The sequence below is a fragment of the Stenella coeruleoalba genome, assembly GCF_951394435.1.
Source record: "Stenella coeruleoalba genome assembly, chromosome: 20".
Taxonomy (NCBI): Eukaryota; Metazoa; Chordata; class Mammalia; order Artiodactyla; family Delphinidae; genus Stenella; species Stenella coeruleoalba.
The window spans coordinates 53,117,173-53,135,175 of record NC_137166.1 but is presented as its reverse complement, the minus strand read 5'-3'; the positions used below and the strand labels follow the sequence as shown (position 1 = coordinate 53,135,175).

At 53.4% G+C, this 18,003-nt stretch overlaps 2 protein-coding genes across 2 annotated transcripts in view; both read left to right on the top strand.

Moving 5' to 3' along the window:
- The window catches only part of SIGLEC10 (sialic acid binding Ig like lectin 10), a gene marked incomplete at its 3' end in the record, with an annotated part of 71,066 nt that extends 61,317 nt beyond the window's left edge, over nucleotides 1–9,749 (top strand). Inside the window, 12 exon segments of the mRNA XM_079906671.1 lie at nucleotides 3,487–3,584; nucleotides 3,708–3,860; nucleotides 3,938–4,318; nucleotides 4,488–4,772; nucleotides 5,093–5,209; nucleotides 5,212–5,493; nucleotides 6,633–6,680; nucleotides 6,794–7,051; nucleotides 7,134–7,418; nucleotides 7,738–7,831; nucleotides 7,931–8,084; nucleotides 9,483–9,749. Coding sequence (XP_079762797.1) covers nucleotides 3,487–3,584; nucleotides 3,708–3,860; nucleotides 3,938–4,318; nucleotides 4,488–4,772; nucleotides 5,093–5,209; nucleotides 5,212–5,493; nucleotides 6,633–6,680; nucleotides 6,794–7,051; nucleotides 7,134–7,418; nucleotides 7,738–7,831; nucleotides 7,931–8,084; nucleotides 9,483–9,749 — 2,422 coding nt within the window.
- Nucleotides 9,750–14,394: 4,645 nt separating this feature from the next.
- LOC307179071 (piRNA-mediated silencing protein C19orf84) lies at nucleotides 14,395–17,737 on the top strand. The gene is made up of 3 exons (XM_079907841.1): nucleotides 14,395–14,411; nucleotides 15,765–15,871; nucleotides 16,536–17,737. The coding sequence occupies exons 2-3, from the start codon at nucleotides 15,840–15,842 to the stop codon at nucleotides 17,047–17,049; spliced, it is 546 nt and encodes a 181-aa protein (XP_079763967.1). The 5' UTR covers nucleotides 14,395–14,411; nucleotides 15,765–15,839; the 3' UTR covers nucleotides 17,050–17,737.
- The last annotated feature ends 266 nt before the right edge of the window (nucleotides 17,738–18,003 follow it).

The window sequence follows — 18,003 nt, the reverse complement described above, 5'->3', positions numbered from 1 at the left end:
TTTTTTTTTTTTTTTTTTTTGCGGTACGCAAGCATGTGGGATCTTCCCGGACCGGGGCACGAACCCGTGTCCCTGCATCAGCAGGCGGACTCTCAATCACTGCGCCACCAGGGAAGCCCGTAGCATGCATTTTTAAAGTCATGGATGAAATAGGACATCTAGGGAGAGTGATCCTGATGCATTCTAAGATTTAGGAGTCAAGGGCAGAGGCGGAACCATGAAAGATGAAGACGAGTGTCTAGAAAGGTAGAAGGAAAAACCAAGGAAGTAATGGTGTCCTCTGTACGCTATGGGCAGCCCGACTCCGGCAGGTACCTTCGAGATGGCAGTTCTAGGTGACAGGGGAAGCCAGACTGAAGTGTTTCAAGAAGGAAGGGGTGGGGCTTCCCTGGTAGCGCAGTGGTTAAGCATCCGCCTGCCAGTGCAGGGGACACGGGTTCCAGCCCTGGTCCGGGAAGATCCCACATGCCGCGTGCCGCGGACCAGCCGGAGAAAGAGGATTTCACCGCCCAGGGTCAGAAGGGAAGGGGTAAGGAACTGAAGTAGCACCGACAAATGGGGTCAGAGGACCAAGACAACTGAGAGTTGCAAGGCAAATTTTATTATGCTACGGTTGCAAATTATGTAGACTAGAAAAAGGGAGGTTACCAGATGGTGGTTTACGTTATCTACAGACTGTCTCGGCTTCAAGGTTAACTTCCCTGGGAGAAAACCCATAAACCCAGAATCATCAAAAATAACCTGCACGTGCAGGGGGGAGACAGCTTTGCTTGTCTCATTTTGCATTCTTTCTGATCTCTGGGCCCTGGTGATTTATCTCCCATGGAATGGAACAAGGAGGGGAACAAGTAGGCACAGTCCCTTCGAGCGGCGGCGGCATGCCTGGCATGTCCGTAGCCTGCTCTCAAGGCTGACTGCTTCTCACAGCCGCGGAGCAACTAAGCCCGTGCGCCGCAACTAGTGAGCCTGTGCGCCGCAACTGCTGAGCCCGCATGCCACAACTACTGAAGCCCGCGTGCCTAGCGCCTGTGCTCTGCAACAAGAAGCCACCGCAATGAGAAGCGCATGCAACGCGACAAAGAGTAGCCCCCGCTCGCCGCAACTAGAGAAAGCCCGTGTGCAGCAACGAAGACCCAGTGCAGCCAAAAAATAAATAAACAAATACATTTATAAAAAGAAAAAAGAAGGAAGGGGTGACTGAGCACACCAAATGCTGCGGAGCAGGCGGCATCCAAATGAGATGAGAATAGAAATTACCTATGGGTTTTAGCCATTTGAGATCTTTGGTGACCCTGACAAGAAGAGGTTGAGGGATGGAGGGATGGAGGCGAGATTGGACTCGGGTGAGCAGGGTGGACAGTAGACAAAGGGCAGTTCCTGTGACCTGAAGAACCTTTCCTGTGAAGAGAAGAGCGAACCCTCCGGGTTTCCGGGAACGCAGAGGAGGGGAGCTGGTGGTCTCAGGACCACCTCCAGGAACCTTGTGGCAGCTGCCTCCAGAAGGGGATGGGTTGGTCCACAAGTGGGGTTACTGGCTCCACTCTGTTTCCACCTCTCCCTGGCCGCTTGGCTATAGATATGAAGCTGCCCAACTGACCTCACCTGGTACAGGAGACCTCCTCACCTCCACATCTCAGGGATCAGCTCTGAGCTTTGAAGGCATATCTCACCCTGAGGGTGGCCCACATTCGTCGGTGGGGCGTATGAGACCTCTGGGTTGGCCTGGAGGAGCTGGGGAGTCACGGATTGGTATCCTTCAGCCCCAGGGTAGCAGACGGTCCTCTCTCCCTTTTCTGTCTGATGGAGTAGCATGAAATAGTGTGGAGACACCCACGGAAGGCCTGAGATGTTGCCACTGTCCTGGTTCCCACTCCCATTAGCCCCATGGAGGCATGGAGGTGCTCCAAGGCAGAGGTGAGGCTGGATCTAAGCTTTGGGGGTGGGGAACCTCAGTTCTCAGCTCCTTCAGGGCAAGCCCTCAGCAGGACCCAGACATCCTTCCCTCCCTCTCACTCCTCCCTCGGAGAGGCCCTTTCTCTGTGAACTTGACGGAAGGAAGGGTGTGATGTCCCTGGATGCAAGGGCTCCCCTGGGAGAAGGGAAACTGCTTCCCCCAGAGAAAGCCTAGGTTGGGCAGTGGGGACCCGGCAGCAGAGTGAATAGGAGGGTGGATGTTACGGGTTGAATTGCACTCCCTCTGCCCCCAAGTTCATATGTTGAAGTCTTAACCCCCAGTATCTCAGAATGTATATTTGTAGATAGAGTCTTTAAAGAGGCAATTCAGTTGAAATGAGGTCATAGGGCAGAGTCCCAGTCCAGTATGACTGGTGTCCTTGTGAAGAACACACGTACACACAAGGAAGACCAGGTGAAGACTGGAGGAGTAGACGGCCATCTCCAGGCCGAGGAAAGAGACCTCAGAAGAAACAAAGCCTGCCGACACGTTGATCTTGAACTTGTAGCCTCCAGAGCTGTGAGGAGATACATTTCTGTTGTTTAAGCCGCTCATTCTGTGCTCTTTTATTATGGCAGCCTGAGCAGACTACTAGAGTGGATTCGAGGACAGGGATAGTTATGTGTCGCTTCCTCTGGGAAGCCCCTCTTGACTTTGCCAGGAAGTAGTGACCACCCTTTCCCCAGGGCCCAGCGTGAATGTCTGTCCCAGCATGTGGGGGGCAGGGCATTGATGAACACTTCAGTGCTCTTCTGTTTCTAAGGATCTTCGTTTACCAAGCTGGGTTCCCTTGAGGTCAGACACTGTCTCATTTACCTATGTGTGTCCGCCTCCCCCATATACAGCATGACACCTGCCACACGCAAGCTTCCAGAGCATGGAGGTCATATAGGCAAGCACAGTGTCTCCACGTGACCAAAACAGAGTCATCTCAAGGTGAGGGGAACGACAGTCCACATCTGGGGGAGTTTACCTGACTCAGTCCACAAATGCCACGCCCCTTACATTGCCCAAGTCTCCCAGCATCAGCATCGCCCCTGGGGGTCTGTGTTCTTATCACAGCAGGTGTTACAAATGTATGTCGTCCAGCTGTGTGGCAGAAGGGGAGACTGGGGAGCAGACAAAGACCTTGGCGTGGGTGCTCCTGGGGGACCGGGAGTCAGTGAGCCCATCAGGGAGGGTGAAGGGGTAGAGGCACTGAGACCAGCCTACGGTTGCCAGATTTAGCCAATAAAAAGGCAAAGTGCCCAGTTCAAGTTGAATTTCAGATCTCAGCAACGAATGATTTCAGTAGAAGTATATATATCACATGCGATCTCTGGGACATACTTCTACTAAAACAATTCATTTTTCGTCTGAAAGCCAGTTTTAACCGGGCATCCTGACTTTTTATCTGGCAAGACTAACCCTGCACTCCCACTCCTACCCTCTGCCCCAGAAATCCACCCTGCCCAGCACCCATCACCATCACCAGAGGCCCCTGTAAGAAGGGCTTACTGGGAACTTTCACTTCTGCTTCCCTAACGGCTCAGGGTCCAGCGGGAGAGTCCCCGGCCTCCACCCACCCAAAGCCAGGCCCCAAGTCTAGACACATGTCCTCCACTCCCTCCCCCAGAGATGACGCGGGAAGGTGACCAGCTCAGGGAGCCCAGACGCCAGGCGAGCCCCCCGGGAAAGAGTGAGTTCAAGTGGGTGACATGGGGGCGGGGAGAGTCCAGAAGAGGAAAATGAGTCGTGTGGGTCTGAGCATCAGAAGCTCATTTCATGCATCAATCCACCAGGGCTCAGCTTCCGCCTTCTGCCCTCACCCAGTGCGAGTCACAGTGTCTGGGGAATGAGCGTGTCCCAGGGCAGTTCCAAGTGCCTGAGATGCTCTTGCCGCTGCTCTTAGCCGTGCTGTGGGCCGGTGAGTGAACGAGGTGGGGGGCCAGGAGGGGCCCGGGACTGGGGGTGCAGGCTGAGCCTCTCTCTGTCTCCCCATAGGGTCATGGGCTCAGAATCCAGCTTTCCAGCTGCAGGTGCAGGAGTTGGTGAGGGTGCAGGAAGGCCTGTGCGTGGTCGTGCCCTGCTCCGTCTCCTATCCCGTAATAGGTTGGGTTCCCTCCACCCCAGCTTACGGCTTCTGGTTCAAAGACCCGACCGCCACAGACAGTGGCCTGCCAGTGGCCACAAACAAGCCGGATCGAGACGTGCAAACAGACACCCAAGGCCGATTCCAGCTCCTGGGCGATCCGAGACAGAATTGCTCTTTGCTCATCAGAGATGTACACATGGAGGACAGTGCATCGTACTTCTTTCGGTTGGAGAGAGGCTATTACGTGCGATATAATTTCGTGGAATACAAGTTCCGTCTGGAGGTGACAGGTACGGAACTGGCTCGAGCTGGAATGGGGTGGGACCCCCCGGGTGGGACCCCCCTCCCCTCCTCCCCCCTTCTCATACTGGGGAGGGGCTATGGGGAACGGACCATGGGGGACCCCCGGGAGTACCCCCATCAGGGTCTAGCATCCCACCCTCTCTCCCTCCATCCCAGCCCTGACTCAGAAGCCAGAGATCTACGTCCCAGAGACTCTGAAGCCTGGGCACCAGGTGACGCTCATCTGTATGTTTCACTGGACCTTTGAGGAATGTCCAGCCCCTACTCTCTCCTGGACGGGGGCCACCGTCTCCTCCCACGAGGCCAGACCAAGAACTTCCTACCTCTCAGCCCTCACCTTCACACCCAGACCGCAGGACCACGGCACTGAGCTCACCTGTCGAGTGGACGTCTCCAGAAGGGGACTGAGCACAGAGGACACCGTCCTGCTGAGCGTGGCCTGTGAGTTTGGTGGCGGGAAGGACATCAGGGCGCGCAAACAGGCACGGGGGACGCGGAGGTGGAGAGAGGCAGCCGGGCAATGATGGTCAGCTCTCTGCGGATGCGTGGGTAGGAAGACGTGGAGTCTAGCGACGCTTGCCTCGGCCCAGGGAGGGGGATGGGGATGCCGTCTGGACCTGCGTCCATAAGCGCATCTTTGGCACTCATCTGTCACTTGTCTTCCCGGAGGAAAGTCACACTTTCTTCTCCCCGAGGGGGTTCTCTCTGGCGGTGGGGAATCTCTCATTCCTACTCAAAGCCAGCTCCCAATCCTGTTACAGATGCCCCCAAAGACGTGGTGATCAGCATTTCCCAGACCGATGTATCAGGTACTGAGGGCCACTTGGGGGTGTCAGGAGCGCGGGGGAGTGGTGTTCCCCCTTGCAGTCCTTCTCTTGCGCGCTCTCTCTCTCTGCAGCCCTGGAGCCGCAGGGAAACAGCCCCCATCTGGAAGTCCAGAAAGGCCAGTTCCTGCGGCTACTCTGTACAGCCGACAGCGTGCCGCTGGCCACACTGAGCTGGGCCCTGCAGGACAGAATCCTCTCTTGGTCCCACCCCTCGGGCTCCAAAACCCTGGAGCTGGTGCTGCCCCGGGTGAAGGCCGAGGACGCGGGTCGCTACACCTGCCGAGCTGAGAACGGGCTTGGCTCTCAGAGCCGCAGCCTGGAACTCTCCGTGCAGTGTGAGTGTGACCAGCGGGGGCCTGGGTTGGGGGGGGGGCGGGGAGGAGGGAGGGGGCTGAGGGCAGGATCGCAGAGCTCTAAGGTGACCCGGAACCCCAGGCCTATGGGGCTGGGATTCTGCTTCCAGCTCCGACTGCGGTGGGCGCGGGGGCGGGGGATTTCCCCACGCCACCGAGCAGTTCTCCAGCATCAGTGGCGTGTGCTACAATTCAACTCAATTCTGACGCTATCTACCCGGAGATAGCGTCAGATCCCACAGGTTAAGGGATCAGTTTCTGGAAAGGGGCCCCGCCCCCGCTTCAGCCACCAATCACAAGTCCAGGTTGTCCCCTGTGCTTCTGACCGGCCAACGATAGATTGGAGGTTCCCATGACCTCCTCCTTGGGTTCAGTTAATTTGCTAGAGCTGCTCAGAGAAATATTTTACTCACTAGATGACCGGTTTATTATAAAAGAATATAACTCAGGAACAGCCCGATGGAAGCGATGCATAGGGCAAGGTATGGGGAAAGGAGCAGCTAACTTCCATGCCCTCTTCCTGGGCACAACTCTCCCCAAATCTCCAAGTGTTCACCAACCTGGAAGCTCTCCCAACCCCATTTGGTGGGGGGGGGCGTGTTATGGAGTCCTCCTTACATAGGCACGATTGATTAAATCATTGGCCATTGGTGACTGAACTCAATCTCCAGTCCCCTTTCCCTTCCTCAGAGGTCAGGGGGGTGGGACTGAAAGTTCTAACCCTCTGATCCGTGGTTGGTTCCCCCGGCAACAAGCCCTCATCCTCGGGCGCTTCTAAAAGTGACTTCATTAACATAAACTCAGGAGTGGTGGAAAGGGGTTTGTTACAAATAACAAGGCACGTTTATCACGCTTACCTAGCATTCAGGAAATCCAAGAGTTTTAGAAGCTCTGTGCCAGGAATAGGAACAAAGATCAAATACCTATTTCTGTTATAAATCACAGTATCTTAGGGACCTGCCCTTCTCACCAGTCTATTCCCTTGGGTCATTCATCTGCGAATCACTCAGTGGGTGATTCAACCCCCTCCGCCTCCCAGCCCTTCACCCCTAGGGACGTTCACTTTGCCCAGAAGGAAACCCCTGGCTTGTTTAGCGTCAAGTACCCTGTCTCTGTTTCAGATGCCCCAGAGAACCTGAAAGTGATGGTCTCCCAGGGAAATAGGACAGGTAGGAAAGGGGATCAGAGGAACCGAACTGGGAGCCCGGACGTCTGGAATGTCAGCAGGAAGAGGGTCCCTGTGCCCTCAGCTGTTCATCCCTCCTGGCCGTTCCCTCTCTAGTCCTGGAAAACTTCAGAAATGGCACATCTCTTCCGGTCCTGGAAGGCCAAAGCCTGCGTCTGCTCTGTGTCGCTCACAGCAACCCCCCGGCCCGGCTGAGCTGGGCCCGAGGGGGACAGACTCTGAGCCCCTCCCAGCCCTCAGATCCTGGGGTCCTGGAGCTGCCGCAGATACAAACAGAGCATGAAGGAGAATTCACCTGCCGAGCTCAGAACCCTCTGGGCTCCCAGAATACGTCTCTGAGCCTCTCGGTGGTCTGTGAGTGCGGGGACCCCTGGGGGCAGGACACCTGGGCCCACGTGAGGGGAGAGGCACCGCTGACTCTCCTCCCTCTGTACAGACCCCCCGCAGCTGCTGGGACCCTCCTGCTCCCAGGAGGAGGAGGGTCTGCACTGCGACTGTTCCTCCCGAGCCCAGCCGGCCCCCTCCCTGCGCTGGCGGCTGGGGGAGGGGCTGCTGGAGGGGAATTTCAGCAACGCCTCCTTCAAGGTCACCTCCAGCTCGGCTGGGCCCTGGGTCAACAGCTCCCTGAGCCTCCGCGAGGGGCTCAGCTCTGGCCTCAGACTCGGCTGCGAGGCCCAGAACGTCCACGGGGCCCAGAGCGCCACTGTCCTGCTGCTGCCAGGTCAGGGGCCAACTGGACGCCCCCTGGAGGCGGGGGCTGAGAACGACAGCGACAGGGTCCTGTGGTTGGGTCAGGAGCTGGGGAGCGGGGACACGGGGGCGCCTGTGGCTGGGGATGCGGAGGGGGAAATTAAATCGGAGAGCCTGACGCTTGGGCCTGGGGTGTAGCGGTTTCCAAGAAGTCGATGGGAAGGGGCTCGAGGTAAAAACCTCTGGAAAAACCACTAGGCTCCGGAAGCCTGAGCGCCTAGTGGCGGGTGGACGTGAGGACGCACGGGGATGGGAAGGGCTCAGAGATGGCTGACCGTTTCCTCGTGCAGATGAGAAGGGATTCGCCTCCAAAGCGTTCTCCAGCGGAATATTTCTAGGAATCGGCCTCATGACCCTCCTTGTCCTCTGCTTCATCCTGATCGTGTGAGTTAGCAGGACCAGCGATGGAGGGAGCGTGGGATCTGGGACCCGTGGAGAGGGGGGCGGGGCCAGGGCGCACACCAAGGCGGGGTGTTCCCTCAGCGCGAGGGCTCTGAGGAAGAAGTGGACCCAAGCAGAGGTTCCGGCCCCGGCCCCGGCCCCGGCCCCGGCCCCGGGAGAGACTCCGAGGTCCAGGGTCTCACGGAGGAGCACGCTCCTGGATTACATCAACGTGGTCCCTAAAACTGGCCCCCTGGTGAGTGGTCCCAACCAGCTGTCTCTTCTTCCCCTTCTCTGACTCCTGTATACCCTCCTCCCTAGCCCCGCCCTCACCCTTTGCCCGAGAGACATCGCAGTGGAAGAGGCCCGGGCACTGGATTCAAATCCTGATTCTGGCACGTAACCTCTATGAGACCTTGACCAAATCGCTCCCTCCACTGCGCCTCTATTGCTTCCTCCTTGAGAGTCGGTTTGAGGATTACAGCACATGTTATTGCCTAATAGGTAGCAGCTATTCCATTATTACTACTACCAACAACATTACTAAGCAAAATTAATGATGTCACCAATGATTAATATCACCGAGAGACGGCATGTCCTAGTGATGGTTAAGGGTAGGGCTCTGAAGCCAGCCTGCTTGGGTTCCTGTCCGCTTTCTTCACTGTGTGTTCTGGGATGAGTCACTTCACTTTTCTGTGCCTCGATTTCTTTAACTGTAAAATGGGGATAATAGTAGTGCGGACCACGTAGGCTCACTCTGGGTATTCAATATGCTCATTTTCTACTTGTAAAGCATTTACAACAGTACCAGGCGCCTAGTAAGTGTTGGGTAAATGCTGGATCTTTTCAGGAGAGAACATCTATATGCGGATGATTCCACAATTTACATTTCCCAGACTCATCCCTGAACTCTAGACTCATAGCCAACTATCTAGGCAGCATCTCCACGTGGATGTCTAATAGGCATCTCAAACCTAGCCTGTCCAAAACCAAACTCGTGACTAAGCACCACTTAAAACCCTTCTCCTCCATCCTCTGCATCTCAGCAAATAGCACCACATTTGCCCAGCTCCTCAAGCCTAGAGACTTTAAGTCATTTCTTACTCCTCTCTTTTTTATCGCCCCCACTATCAATCCATCTGCAAATCTCCTCCCAAATCCATCCAAACCACTTCTCCCCCCTCGGTTGGATAGAGCTTAGGGACGAAGAAAAAAAAAAGTGAAAAGTGCCCATTTCAGATGGTCACATACACAGGATTCCGTGTATATAACACTCTCAAATGATAAGATTGTAGAGACAGAGGACAGGTTAGTAGTTGCGAGGGGTTCGGGATGGGAGGATGATGAGAAGGACAGCAGGAGGGAGATGTTTGTGATGATGGAGCAGTTCGGCGTCTTGTGGGGATGGTTACACCAGTGTATCTGCGTTAGTTTGCCAGGGCGGCCATAGCAGAGAACCACAGGCTGGGAGGCTTAACCACAGACTTGTCTTTATTGTGTGTTCCTGTCGCGAGATGGAAGGCGAGCTCAGCGAAGGCAGGGTCTTTGTTTTACTGCCTGATGTAACCCCAGTTCCTCAATCGGTGCCTAGCACGTGGTAGGGGCTCGAGTATCTGTTGAATGAATGAATGAAGGATGGTCATTTTTCCCTTAGGCTCAGAAACAGAAAACCAAACCAAGCAGTCCTTCCTGGGCCACTGTTCCAAATGCTCACCCCCCGGAACCCAGAAAGAACCAGAAGGAGCTCTATCTTGTTTCCCACAATTGCCCAGGACCCAAATCATCTCCTCAAGCCCCAGAATCAGAGAACAACCAGGAGGAGACCCATTATGCTGTCCTCAACTTCCCAGGCCTCAGACCATGGGACACCCAGAGGCCCAAGGGTACTCACTCAGAGTATGCTGAAATCCAGTTCCACTGAGCGTCTGTCTGCTGGGTTGGAGGACTTGGACCCAGGCCGGGGAGAAAGGCAGAACGATTGGGAAGAGGAGAACAGAGTGTAGTCTGTCTGTCTTTCTGTCTCCCTCTCTCTCTCATTTCATCGTCCAAGGAGGGGATGATCCCATCCCAGATCCTAGCATCTTGGAACAGCCTGGTGAATGTCTCCAGAGCAGCCTTCTCCAAATACACTATTCTAAGCAAGGTAAAGCTTCTCCTCTGACACACCTAGGCACCACCCTGGCTGAATACTCAACAGTCTCAGTTTCTCAGCGGTGGGAGGGCCTTGAAAGATGACCGAGGGCTCATCTTCGCCGACCTCACAGGTCAAGTCTGGGCCGCTGCCTAGTTTGCTGCCACCTGTGAGGCAAGAGTGTGTTTTACATTTTAAATGGTTAAGGGGAAAATCAAAAGAAGGATGCTTTATGATGCGTGGAAATGACTTGAGATTCCAATTTCAGTGTCCATAAATAAAACTTTATTGGAATGCAGCCATGCCCATTTTTTTCTGGATCGCCTATGGCTGGTTTCAGGCAGAGTGGAGTCGTTGCCCTGCTAAGCCTAAGATAGCTAGCCTTCGGTTTAGGAAGAGTTGGTGGAATTTTCGTGTAATGTAAACTCACCCACTTATTTGTACAGAAGAGCTAACAGAAGCGGAGGTCCAGAGAGAGTTCAAGAGTAGCCAAGGTGACACTGACTAGCTCTGTGACTAGATGGAAGGTTTCTAGGGTGAGGACTTGTAGGGCGAGGAGACTTGAGTGGCAGTTTAATAGTGAGAGGGAGGAAATTAATATTTTTGAATACCTGCTGTGTATCACATTGTGAGCCAACTGTGGTGTAAGATTTAAGAGTATCTCCATTGGGAAGATATCTGAGACTCAGAGAGGTGAATTAACTTATCTAAAGACACACAGGAGAAATCGGCAATATCAGGGGTCCCACCCATGGCTGACTCCAAAACCACTGCTCTCCCCGCTTTTTCATAATCCCTCCTGAAGTGGCGCTCTCGAGTGAAAAGGACTCAAAACTCAGGGCAGAATGTGAGGATGGTCAATCATCTCAGATATAAAGAGAGGCTAGCTGGTCACCTCATCTCAGCAGGAAGTAGTGGTCAGGCTGTGTCCATGAAGCTGGCCTCTGTTGATCTTTCTTTTCCTTTCTAAGACCATGGTGGGGGAGTGGGGGTGCAGGGGATGTCTTTACTCCTTAGAAGGATAAATGCAATTAGATAAAGAGGGAAAGAAAAGAAAGAAAAAGATTTTGAGTTGGAATTTTCCAAGGGTTCCTTTATACAGATATTATCTCTATTATACAGTTGGGCAAACTGAGTCATGAAAAGGTTACAGACACATCCAAAGCCACAGGATTAGTAAGATTTGATTCCAGAGCCCAGGCTCTTGGTCATGACCTTATATTGGCCTCTTGGTGGCTTGTTGAGCAGAGGGGACCTGATAAGGAGGGGTGACAGGTGCAGTATATAGAAAGGACAAAGGACTTGCACTTGTGTCCAGATTCTACTACTTACTAATCAGAATAAGTGTAGGCAAGTGACTTTCTCTCTCTGAGCCTCATGTATTAAAATGAAGGTAACACCCTTACTTGGAAGGTTTGTTACAATGATTGAATAAGAGAGTACAGATGAGGGGGGTGGGGCAGTATAGGGGTAGGGGATTAAGAGATACAAACTCTTAGGTATAAAATAAGCTACAAGTACATATTGTACAACAGGGAATATAGCCAACATTTTACCTTGTGTAAGGTATTAACTGACTAGCCCAGTGGGCTGAGCCATGGAGCGCCAGTCTGCAGGTGGGATGCAAATAGCTTTGGAGAAGAAGGTAGCAAAAAAGAGCGCTGTGCTCACTGTGTCCTAAGTGCTCTCTGTCTTTCCTCCATAGTCACCCCCGGAGCCCGGATTTGGTAGTTACTGCATATGATGATATGGTAAGGAGGGCCACGCTGACATACTTTGCCTCCTAACTGTGCCAGTGCCTCTGTGTACTGAATAAAATAAAAAACTGAACTAGCTGCAAGCACTGAAGTTGGCCACCAGAAGCCAGTATACCCAGAGTAATTGAATTACCCATGGAGTAGGATCAACCAATGCAACTGCCTCATTTTTTTTAACTTTTTTTAAAAAATTGAGGTATAGTTGATGTACAGTATTATGTTTCAGGTGTAAACATAGTGATTCACAGATTTTAAAGGTTATACTCCGTTTACAGTTATTATAAAATATTGGCTTTATTTCCTGTGTTGTAAAACACAGCCTTATAGCTTTTTTATTTTATACATGGTAGTTTGTACAACTGCCTCATTTTATAGGGGCTTCGAGAGGGACAGGTTCACACAACAAAATAGCAGAAGTGACATTGAAGCTCAGACAGGTCCTAAAAGGGATGACCGCTGCAGGTCCTGAATTCGTTTTAATAAACTTAGAGGGGGCAGAATGCTGGAGGGGCCTCTGTTTCCCTCTCTCTGCCCCCAAATCCTGCCAAAGGACCCTTCAAAATTTGTTTGACCTGGGAAATTGCAAGATTATGTTGCTAGGACAACTGGTTTGACCAGGGGTCAGTAACTTTTTTTTAATTTATTTATTTTTGGCTGCATTGGGTCTTCTTTGCTGCGCGTGGACTTTCTCTAGTTGTGGCGAGCGGGGTCTACTCTTCTTTGCGGTGCACGGGCTTCTCACGCTCAGACGCTCAGACGCGCTCAGAAACGTAGCCAATCAAAAAGCGAGGGTGCTAGCCCCGCCTCCCCCGGATTTGACGGACAGAGGGAGGAGACGCGGAAGTAACGTGATCATACCCGCCAATCAGAGCTGAGGATTACGTCTCGCGCTGTTCCAAGTAACAAGGAGTGGGAGGAGCTCAAACCTATTGCAGCAGGCGTTCCCCAACAAATCGGAACCTTCGTTCCCTCCCGACTCAGGAATTGATTGGTCGCTTTTCAGAACTTGCCTGTCAATTTTGAAAGCTGGGTAAAGGGCATTTTCTTAGAGGCGCAAGAACGCGCCTCCGCTCTCCCAGCTCGGGGAGGAGGGCCTTAAAGGGCCAGGTACATGGTAAGTGGCGAGGTCGGACCCTGACGGCAGAAACCGGAGGAACAGTAACAGAACAAAACACGAAGCAGTGCCGTTACGCTGGAATTGAGTTTTATGTCGCAAAAACCCAGAGACTTAGCTTACTTTAGGTCAAGAGCTAGTAAGAAGCGGAACGAGGATTCGAACCCTTATTTCGGAGCCCTGTTTGACATAAGCTTCCTAACCGGATGGATGAGACCTGCATGCTAATCATAGTCGCCAGAAAAGGAAAACCAACCTTTTTGGTAAAAATCTTTAGATTCCAACCACCTAGCCTTTGCTCGCGCCGTTTCTTCTACATCAACTATCCATTCACCGTAGACCTAGCCCAAAGGCCACCTCCTCTAAAACAAAACAAAACAAAACACCAAAAAACCCAAAAACCTCTCCGACCTTCTCCCCCACGCCTTGCAAGCAAGCAACAATGTTTTCCTGGACCCCGACCTCCCCCTCCCCCTTGCCTCCAGGCAACGTTTAATCCGCTTCCGGCTCTCACTGTCCTGTTGCTCCCTGTGTCCCGGCTCCCATCACCCCAGAATGTTATTGTCCATCTCTGTGTCTGTCCCCCACCTCTCAAGACTGAGAGCCCTTCGAGAGCAGGTTCTGGTTCTGCGTCATCTCGGCGTCACCAGTATCATCCAGCACAGAACTCGAAAGCTAGTCTCGGATTTCTCATCCTTAAAGTGGGGTGTTGTGAACTTCTTGTAAAAAAATTCATACTCAAAGGCGCCGCCCAGGTTGAGAACTTTGCATCATCCTTGATTCCCCATTACTCGTGTCCAGCAGCCCTGCAGCAAATCCCGATGGCTCTCCCTCCAAAACACATCTTAAATCTATTCACATCTTCCCATCCCCACTACCCCCACCCTCCTTGGAGCCGTCACCACCCGTGCCCGGAGGATGGCAGCATTCTCCCTAGGCGTCCTGCTTCCACTCTTGCGTTCCACCACAATCCACTCTCTAAACTGCAGGCACAGTGCTCTTCTTAAAACATAAATTATGTCACACTTCTGCTTACAAATGTTCAAAGTCATCTCAATGTTCCAGAATTTAAAAAAAAAAAATTCCAAAGTCAGCCTAGAAGGTACTATACAGTCTGCCTCCTACTTGTGTCTCCATTAAGCACAGACTCTGGAGTCAGGGTTCAAATCCCAGTTGTGCTACTGACGAGCTCCGTGACCTTGAGTAACTTACTTAGCCTCTCTGAGGCACAGTTTGAACCTCTGTGAAATGAAGACTAAATAAATTGGAATTATTCATTAAAATAGACCTCTAGTTTGTTAAAAAGAAGAAACTGACCAGTAGTCCTCAAAGCTGTCAAAGTTGTGAAAAACAAGGAAAGACTGAGAGACTGCTGCAGAACAGAGGCGACTGAGGGGATGTGATGACTCAGTGGGATCCTGCCTTGGATTCTGGAACAGAAAAAAGAGGACATTCGGGTAAAAAGTGGCAAAATCCAAATGAAGTCTGGAGTTTAGTGAAGAGTCTTAAGAGTCATGTTGGTTTCTTAGTTGTGACAAATGTTCCACGATAATGTAAGAAGATAGCAAGAGGGGAATCGGGGTGAGTTACAAAGTTATCTTCGTAACTTTTCTGTAAATATGAAGGTATTCCAAAATTTTAAATATATATATATTTAAAAAATAGACCTGTCCCTCTCCTCCTAGCTTATTGCTTCCCAGTCCCTCAAACACTATGTTTGTTTCACCCTGAGGGACCTTTGCACCTGCTTGTCCCTCTGCTGGGAATAATCAACTCCCAGGTCAGCTGGCTGCATCCCACAGTATCCTTCTCTAACCGTCTTATCTAAAATAAGCCCATGGGGGACTTCCCTGGAAGTCCAGTGGTTAAGACTCTGAGCTTCCACTGCAGGGGAACGCAGGTTCCATCCCTGGTCGGGGAACTAAGATCCCACATGCCCGGTGGCGTGGCCAAAAAATAAAATAACCCTCTGCCCCCTGTGCCTCTATATCACTTGTCCTGTCTTTACACCTTCACAGCCCTCCTGCATATAGAAACTGTACTGTGTCTTGTGTGTTTCTCTCCCAACATGTAAAGTTTCAGTAGCGTGCATGTATTTTGTCCCGGGCTAAATCCCAAGCCCCCAACCTGGAGCGTAGCATATAGCAGGCACTGAATAATATTTCTTAAATAAATAGATATGAGAATGACTATTGCTTCTCAATAAAATACTACCACGACCACCAGCAATAACAATAAGAAACTCTCATTGGTTGAGACTTATTGTAGTCCAGATCATGTGTGGACTACTTTACACACGTGATACATCCTTTAAACCTCACGAGGTCCTAGAAGGTAATGTTAGCCCAGAGCTTAGAGTGAAATCCAGCCTCTAAGGTTCCAGTCCATCTACTAACCCCTCTGCCCCCAGGAGTACCCAATGTCCAGATTTCCCTAAACGTCCCTTTAGTCCTAAAGAACACCATCGGGTCCCCTAAGGACACGGCCCAGGAATACAGGTGGAGAGAGGAGGGGGGTAGGGACTCCTGCGTCTGAGGGGGGAGGGGCTGGGGGCCTGGACTCCTGGGTCTGAGGGGGGAGGGGCCGGGGGCCTGGACTCCTACGTCTGAGGGGGGAGGGGCTGGGGGCCTGGACCCCTGGGTCTGAGGGAGGAGGGATTAGGGGCGGGGACTCCTGGGTCTGAAGGAGGAGGGGCCGGGGGCCTGGATCCTGGGTCTGAGGGAGGAGGGGCCGGGGCCTGGATCCTGGATCTGAGGGAGGAGCTGGCTCGAGCGCCCGGCTCCTGGGTCTCCGGAAGGCGGGGTCTGCGACCTGAGATACGTGGGGTTGACGCACTGGAACCCCGCGAACTCAGCCCTGCACGCTTTCCTGTGACTCTGCACGCCCCGCAAACCACGCCCCCTTTCTGACAAAGTCCCACCCATCTTCTTCCAGACGCTTCCCCGCTCACAGGGCCGTGGAGAAGTCGTGGCGAGGGTCCTAGAAAAGACTTGAAAGACCCCGGTGAAGATGGAACAGAAGGAAGGGACTGGGCCAGAGGGGTGAGAGACGCGAGACTTCCTGCGGGGAGCACAGACACCCAGAAAGAGGGAGGGTAGAGAAAATCAGAGAGTTGAACAGACCCAGAGAGTATCAGGAAAAAAAAAAAAAAGTCTTGGGTATCATCACACAGAAACAGAATCTTCGACAATCTTGGTGACAGAGAGAGTTGAGCGAGATGCTTAGAAATAGGGAGAGAGCTAGAAACATATTTGTGGAACAGAGAAATTTCGAGAAGGAACCAGAATTGAAGATGCCAGACCCAGCCGTAGGGCTGGAGAAATAATAATTGTCCACATTTATTGAACACTTCCCAGACCCAGCCCTTTAATAAGCACCTTTGATACCGCCAGAAGCTATCTCTTGGTATGAAAACGTAAGGTTCGGAATGGGAAAATGATTTGCCCAAACACAACGCGAGGGAGGCAGCCTGGAATGGGAGCCGCGTTCTGTGGGATGCTGGAGCTCCGGCAGAGCTCTCTGTCTGTCTGTCTGTCAAGAAAACGGGAAGAAACAGAGAGAAAGGGGCCTGGAAGTCAGAGGCGAGCTCAGTCCTGAGGATGGGGAGAAATGGACTCCTGGGAGAAGCCGGGAAGCAGAAAGGCTGCATCAGGGAAGGCGTATGCAGATGGGGAGACCCACTGACCTGTCCTTTTGTTATTCTAGGAACGACCTGCCTTCCCCAGGGACTGAGGCTTGGCCGCCTGCACCTTTCCCAGCCCTGTTCCCTTCTCTCCTGGGCACCCCAGATCCAGCCCACCTGGGGCTCCCTGAGAGCCTGGCCGCTGTCACTGTCCCCATCCGTCTGGATGCTCTCTCCTACCTCCTGCACAGCGCCCTGATGGGAGCCTACACGCTTCAGCAGTCCTTGCCCTCCTGCCCCTGCGCCCCACAGGCGTGCTGCACCCAGCCGGGCACCGCCAAGAGGCCGCCCAGGGGACGAGGGGGCAGGGACGCCCGACGCAGGCCAGGCCGGGGTCAGGGCCAGCGGCAGTGGGGACTTGGGAGGGCTGAGCAGGCAGAGAGTGGCTGGGTGGGGAACCCTGGGGCTGGCCCCAAGACCCCGCCGATGACGCTGCCATCACCAGCACCACCTGCCCAGGATGGGAGGAAGGACGCCCAGGGTCCGGAGCCGCCCCTGGAGACGCCGCCTGCTGATGACTGGGAGGCCGAGTACTAGGACCCTGCACCCTGGACTCCTGAGGGGGCCCTTGAGGGTCACCAGGAGGGTGTTCCTGGAGCCCAGGGTGACCTCAGCCCTGCCGGAGATACCCAAGAAACATCCTGCTCCCATCCCTCTTCCTCTCAAACCACAGCCTCAGGAGAGGATCCTGCGAGTCACCTGGTGAAACCCAGACCTGACATAGGATCCCAAGCCAGGGAAACAGCCCTGAACCTCATGCCCAAACCCAAGCCTCTTCCCATTTCTCACACTGTTCCCAGCTACAGCGACAACACTCACCTCGCTCTCAGTGCCCAGGGCTCCTCCAGCCATGCCCAGGCCCATTCCTAACCCCAAAGCCATTCCCACTTGCCTCTGCCAGCCCCATCCCACGGCCACACTGAATCCCACATCCCGCAGCCGTTCACCCCCATTCCATTCTCCATCTCCGCCCTGACCCATCCTCATTCCCATCCACCTGAAGGCCAACCAATCCTCATCCCTGATTTCTCCTGCACTCCAGCCCTGTCTTCAACCCCAGCCAGCCCCGCCTCGCCCTCAACCTCCTTCCTGTCCCAGCCCCAAACGTGACATGCCCTGTGACCCCACCTGCAAAGAACCCCATTGGCCCAACATATCCAGACACCTGCAGCCCCACCCCATCTCCTGCCTTTGGGGGAGCGGGGCAGGTTGAACAATAAATGGCTGAGTGACCCTACGTCTTGTGTCTGTGTGTGCTTACACAGCTTGGGCTAACCCTGAGGGTGCCGTGGAATGAGGCCTGTGACAGGGTGCTAGGGCGGCTGGGAGGGTCACAGAGAGAGGCCGGTGGGACCAGGGGCTGCGGGGAGGGAGGGCCTGGATTCCTGCTTCAGCGAATTCCATCTGGGGCGTCTGCCACCACTGCACTTCTGCCTGCTGGAAGCTGCTGGGCCATGGGGCCATTGTATGGGGAGGCTTAAGGGATTTGGG

Coding starts and splice junctions, on each gene's coding strand:
- LOC307179071 (XM_079907841.1), top strand. CDS start 15,840: ATGGAACAGAAGGAAGGGACTGGGCCAGAGGG. Junction 15,872..16,535: donor GAAGGGACTGGGCCAGAGGG/GTGAGAGACGCG, acceptor TTGTTATTCTAG/GAACGACCTGCCTTCCCCAG.